A 5,315-nucleotide genomic window follows, 5' to 3' on the forward strand; every position below is an offset into this window, starting at 1 on the left:
AGAAGTAAAATTTTTTTAAAATAAATAATTTAAGACACATGGCACAAAATTAGAACTCTAGTTTAGAATTCTAATTTGAGTTTCTCTCAGTTTCACCTATTATTATATATATAGATTATACAATATGTACATAACAATGTATATAATATGAAACTCACGTGTTGTTAGTTAGATACGTGGTACATATGTTTAGGTACCGTACCACATATCTAAACATGCTTTCGCACATATTGTTGATATCTAATTATTTTTATTAAAAATGAAAAACTAAGTCTCTATAATTGGGTTACACAACAAATGGAGGTCTGGATTTACAACATTTTGTTACTTTTTCATCGTTGCAAATTGCAATTACAGTTTGTATTAACAATTGGCTTCATTTTATTTATTCCTTTAATAGATATATGCAGGTCTGGATTCCCAACAGTTTTCTTTTTTCCCACTTTTGTGATACTAAGGTTTGTTCTAACAAAGTTCCTAAATGGTTTTATCAATGTATATATAACCAAAACTTCATAATGAAAACCCAAACGATCGAATCTACCAAAGCTATCATGGATTCCCAAGCTTTTGCTCACCCACCTCCTTCTCCTTCTCTTATATCAAACGTCACTACGACTAGTCTTGTACTTACGGCCTCATTCGCCATTGTAGCTTTCTGCTTCATATGTACAATTATCATCGCCCTCATTCACACCACAGTTGGCATGTTACTTTCCTGGCTTCTATTCGATGTGCATGACCGCCATATTGATCTTGAAGCCGGACCAAGAAGACACCAGACACGGATTCTTTCTGCAATATCACAGCAAACTCCGTTTAGAAATAATATAGCTTTCTTCCAAGCTCTGTTGGTGGAGGTATGGGATAGAGTTAACATTGATGAAGAAGGAACAGAAGAGCAACAACGACAAGTAGCCTTGGATTCACTACCGCCACCCATAAGTTACAGAAACTTAGATGTTTTATCAAGTCCCCATGAATGTGTCATTTGCTTAGAGGATTTCGTAGATGGCGATTCATGTCGAGTTTTTTCAGTTTGCAAACACATGTTCCATATGAATTGTGTGGACAACTGGTTGAGGAAAAACCTTACTTGCCCAATTTGTCGAAAATATGTAATAGATATCGATGTATGAGCACAAAATTCCAGGAACATCAATACAACATATAAACTTTGTCTCAAATATATAAACTTGTAAGAAGGAAAAAGAATAAATAAATTATAAACCATTTTTCTTCTTCTTTAAAAAAAAAAAAAAATCAAACATCAACATCAGTAAATTTTATTTTATGGATGTATTTTAGTTTCTAATTCTCTTTAAGATTAGTTTATGGACAGGCATAATGGTTGTAGAGTTTATCTATATGTACTATCAAAAATGAAATTTTCCTCCGTTCATTTCATCTTTTCAATAATCAAAACTAACTCTATATAAATTTTAAAAAAATCACCTATCTAATATGGAAAAAATACTGCTAATTAAGTTTAAAATAGTAAACTAAATTTAAAAAAATGTCCACATAATAATTATTTCATATGCGAAAAATCCTGATAGAATTGCAATTTGCAACATATAAATTAAAACTTTCCCCACTTCTAAAATGGTAGGTCCAACTGTCAGTTCATATATTTTATCTCCTCCCTTTAAATTACGCAGTCGTCTTTACATAATCTTTAATTACGTTTAATTTCAACTTCATGTAATTAAATTTCTCAAAATATATATATATATATATATATATTTAATTAATTTTGGGGTATATATATATTTAGAAGAAAAATCTCACCGATGCTTACACCCTATTTCGGAACCTCTCACATTAATGGACATGAAGCTCGCTATGTATTTTCAGCTTCAGCTCTCCCTCACTCTCTCTCTGGGACTAAGCTCTCTACAAAACTCTCATTCTTTATTTTCGGACTCTCTTACTTAGAACATTCCCACCAGTGTATGCATAAAAAAACGGAGTGTGCTTTTTTGAGAGACAAATTGATTGAGATGGTAAGAATTTTTTTTAAAAAAAGGGAAAAGAAAGAATGCATAAGCTGTACAACTGCAACATCATCTAAAAGTAGATGATACTGTAACAATGTCTAAAATTTTCTACAAGAATGGACCGGATGAGGATGTAAGCCTCCTTTGGTTGTTTTTTATGAAACATCTTAATTTTGTCTTTTGCATTTTGTTCGGTTTTTAAAGGACCAAACAAGTAATGCTATAAATGAACTAAACCGTTCATAAACCGCTTTACCTTTTCATCATTCATATATGTTTGTTTATAAACAAACCAATTTTGAGCTTAGTTTTAGGCTTGAAATAACCCAAGCCCAAAGTAAAAAAAATTGTTTATGAACAGACTTGTGAATATTATGATTCGATACAAAACAAGCTTAGTCTAGAGTCATTTATGACCTTGGTAATAAGCTTGACAAATTAAACTTACATCTTACTATGACTTTAAGTAACTGGGAATTAAAACTACTCACCCAAACCAAATAAGTTTCATAATGAGTTTGATAATGTATTTGTGTTAGATCTTAAGCTCAAAACTGGATATTGAGCTCAAGTTTGAGCTTGATATTGATCTTGAACTTAGCTTGATTAATGGATTTAGTTGAGATAAGTCGAGCTCAAGCTTTTAGAATTTTTGATGAGCTTGAGTTTGTACATTATTTATAGGCTTGGTTCAAACTTGAGCTAGATCGTTTTACTTTCAACGTTCAACCAAACTTAAACACTTAAAGTACTTGACAAAAATCGACTCATTTACCGCTTTACGAATGAGAATGCACTTATACCAAATATGGATCTCACTTTTATCTACAGTTTTTTTACCAGTTTTATTCACTTCTTTTTTCCTCTATGCCACTTTCTCCCACCTACCTTCTAAAAAAACGAGACTGACTTTGTTTTAACATGGGAGACAAGCTCCCAAGTGGGCTGGACCCACACGGGGTGCTGGCACCTAACAATTAAGAAATTCAACAATGAATTATTGCAAAAATTTTAAAGGTGTTTGGTACATGTACTTAAAAATATGTGTTTTGTTGTTTGAAAACATATGTGAAAATACGTGTGAGTGAAAAAGTGTGTGAAAATACGTAGAATGTTGTTTAAAAACTGAAAATTGTTGTTTGAAATAGTGTACTAAACACCCCCTTAACTTTTTTGATTTTTTTAGGAGCCTCTATAAACACGCACCAACATGTGAAAAGGCTATTAGAAATAAACAGAAGGGTGAATTTCACTAAACTACCTTGAGGTTTGAACTAATACCAACAAGCTCACAATTTTTAAAAAGTGACCAACTTGGTCCTTGAACACCATTTAGTCCCTAGACGCCGTTTAAACCCGTTAGTTGTTCTCAGCCTCTCCTCTCTCTTTCCTCTTCTCTCTCTCCTTTAGTGAATGCCTAACTCATGTTAAGATTGAGTTTCTAAGAATCACACTACATGGCTGCACCGTGTCTTAGAACACAAACATACACACATAGCTATATAAAACTTGAAACCCACAAAAATCCCTTATTACAAACATAGATTCATAATCATACAAACACCAAAAAAAAAAAAAAAAAAAAAAAAACACTACATTAGACCCATTTTGATACAAAACCGCCAAATTAGAAAATATCCACAGATTCAAAATGATCATACCCAAAACACACATTTAAAACCCAAATAAAAAATCATCAAATCCTCATCACTATAAGAAAACCCAATCCTAAATTCACCAAAACCCAAACCAATGAAGAAAGAGGAAAAAGACTAGTAGCCACTAATGGTGGCATAGCCGGTGTTCAACGTTTGGCACACAAACCCAAACCCAAACCCAAACCCAAACAGAACCACAAATACAAAATTTTTCTTACATTGCTGAGGAATACCAAAGCTAGTGTTGGTAGCTCTCAATTAGAGCCTTCAATGAGGAACGACAGAAACAGTGGTGAGGAGAAGCTCAAAAATCCTTAGCTAGTCTTCATGGCATTGATTCGAGAGAGAGAGAGTGCAAGAACTTAATAGCAAAACATGGGTTCGGCCATGGCCAAAGGTTGAGAGAGGGAGTCTTCAGCCGCCGACCGCCGTGGGTGAGAGAGATAAGAGAGAGCTAGGGTGGTTTGAGAGAGAAGTTAAGAGTGTTTGTGAGATGGATGAGAGAGAAGTGAGAACATCTGACGGGTTTAAACGGCGTCTAGGTACTAAATGGCGTTCATGGTCCAAGTTGGTCACTTTTCAAATGTTGTGGACTTGATTGGTATTAGCCTAAACCTCAAGATTGTTTAGTGAAATTTACCCTAAATAAAATATGGATGAAGATAACAGTTATACACTTATTTTAAAGAAGGTTAATTCTTTTTTTTTTTTTAAACTACTTAGTAAGACAATTCTTGTATTGCCCATGCATGTATAGAAACATAGTCTTTGCTTTTTTCCATATTTGTCATATGTTTAAAATTGAATATATGATATACATTTCATAATAATTACTCTTTATCAAAGAAAGCCTTAATTTAATGTTTAAAAGTAATCAATATGGAGTCAACGTCATATATTCAAATTTATTGGATCTTTATATACATTAAAAAAAAGTGTAGTCACGTTGCTCTAAGAAAAAGTTTAGTTTTGCTTTGCAAAATATATGAAAGACATGTGATAGATTGTCTAACTTGGTGAAATGACAATTTTTACAATGTGTCTTGTATTTACTGTTTACTCAAAGAAATAAGGTGAAAATATCATTTTGATCTCTACATTTTGAGGTCATTGTCAATTTGACTCCTACATTATAGTAATAGTCAATAATGTAGTTCATGTTATTTTTAACTACAGTCAGTTTGGTCTCTACCATTAACTCACTAACAGAAATTAACTGCAAGTTGAAAATAACATGTACCAAATTGACTTCTACCAAAATGTAGGGACTATATTGACGGTAACTCCAAAATGTAAGGGCCAAAATAATATTTTTGCCAAGAAACAATATCTCTTCAAAACCCTTTATTTAGTTGACTCTTAACTATCCTTATATAGTTTTGCATCTATTGTATGAAAGCGCACTTAAACAGCTGACTTAATGTCATGAATCTCAATTCTCAATCGATCAAGAGGCAGTTGAGAAATTCAAGACTGCCTTAACTTGAGTTGAATCTTGAACATGGTCTCGCAGTTAAATATCAATGTTACCACTCAAACAAACTTTACATTGTCATGAATTTACCAACATTATAGCTAACAGTCTAAAAATATGTAATAGAAAATTTAGAGTTCTCTAGGGTTAATGGCTAAGTTGAGAGGTTGAGTGCTTACAATC

The 5,315-nt window shown here is 32.7% G+C and overlaps 1 protein-coding gene across 1 annotated transcript; it reads left to right on the plus strand.

The window, feature by feature from the left end:
- The first annotated feature begins 554 nt into the window (after positions 1–554).
- On the plus strand, positions 555–1,139 carry LOC142639629 (putative RING-H2 finger protein ATL19). The gene has a single exon (XM_075813779.1). It carries the CDS (start codon positions 555–557, stop codon positions 1,137–1,139), a length of 585 nt encoding a protein of 194 aa, XP_075669894.1.
- The last annotated feature ends 4,176 nt before the right edge of the window (positions 1,140–5,315 follow it).

Source organism: Castanea sativa, chromosome 6 (genome assembly GCF_040712315.1).
Source record: "Castanea sativa cultivar Marrone di Chiusa Pesio chromosome 6, ASM4071231v1".
Taxonomy (NCBI): Eukaryota; Viridiplantae; Streptophyta; class Magnoliopsida; order Fagales; family Fagaceae; genus Castanea; species Castanea sativa.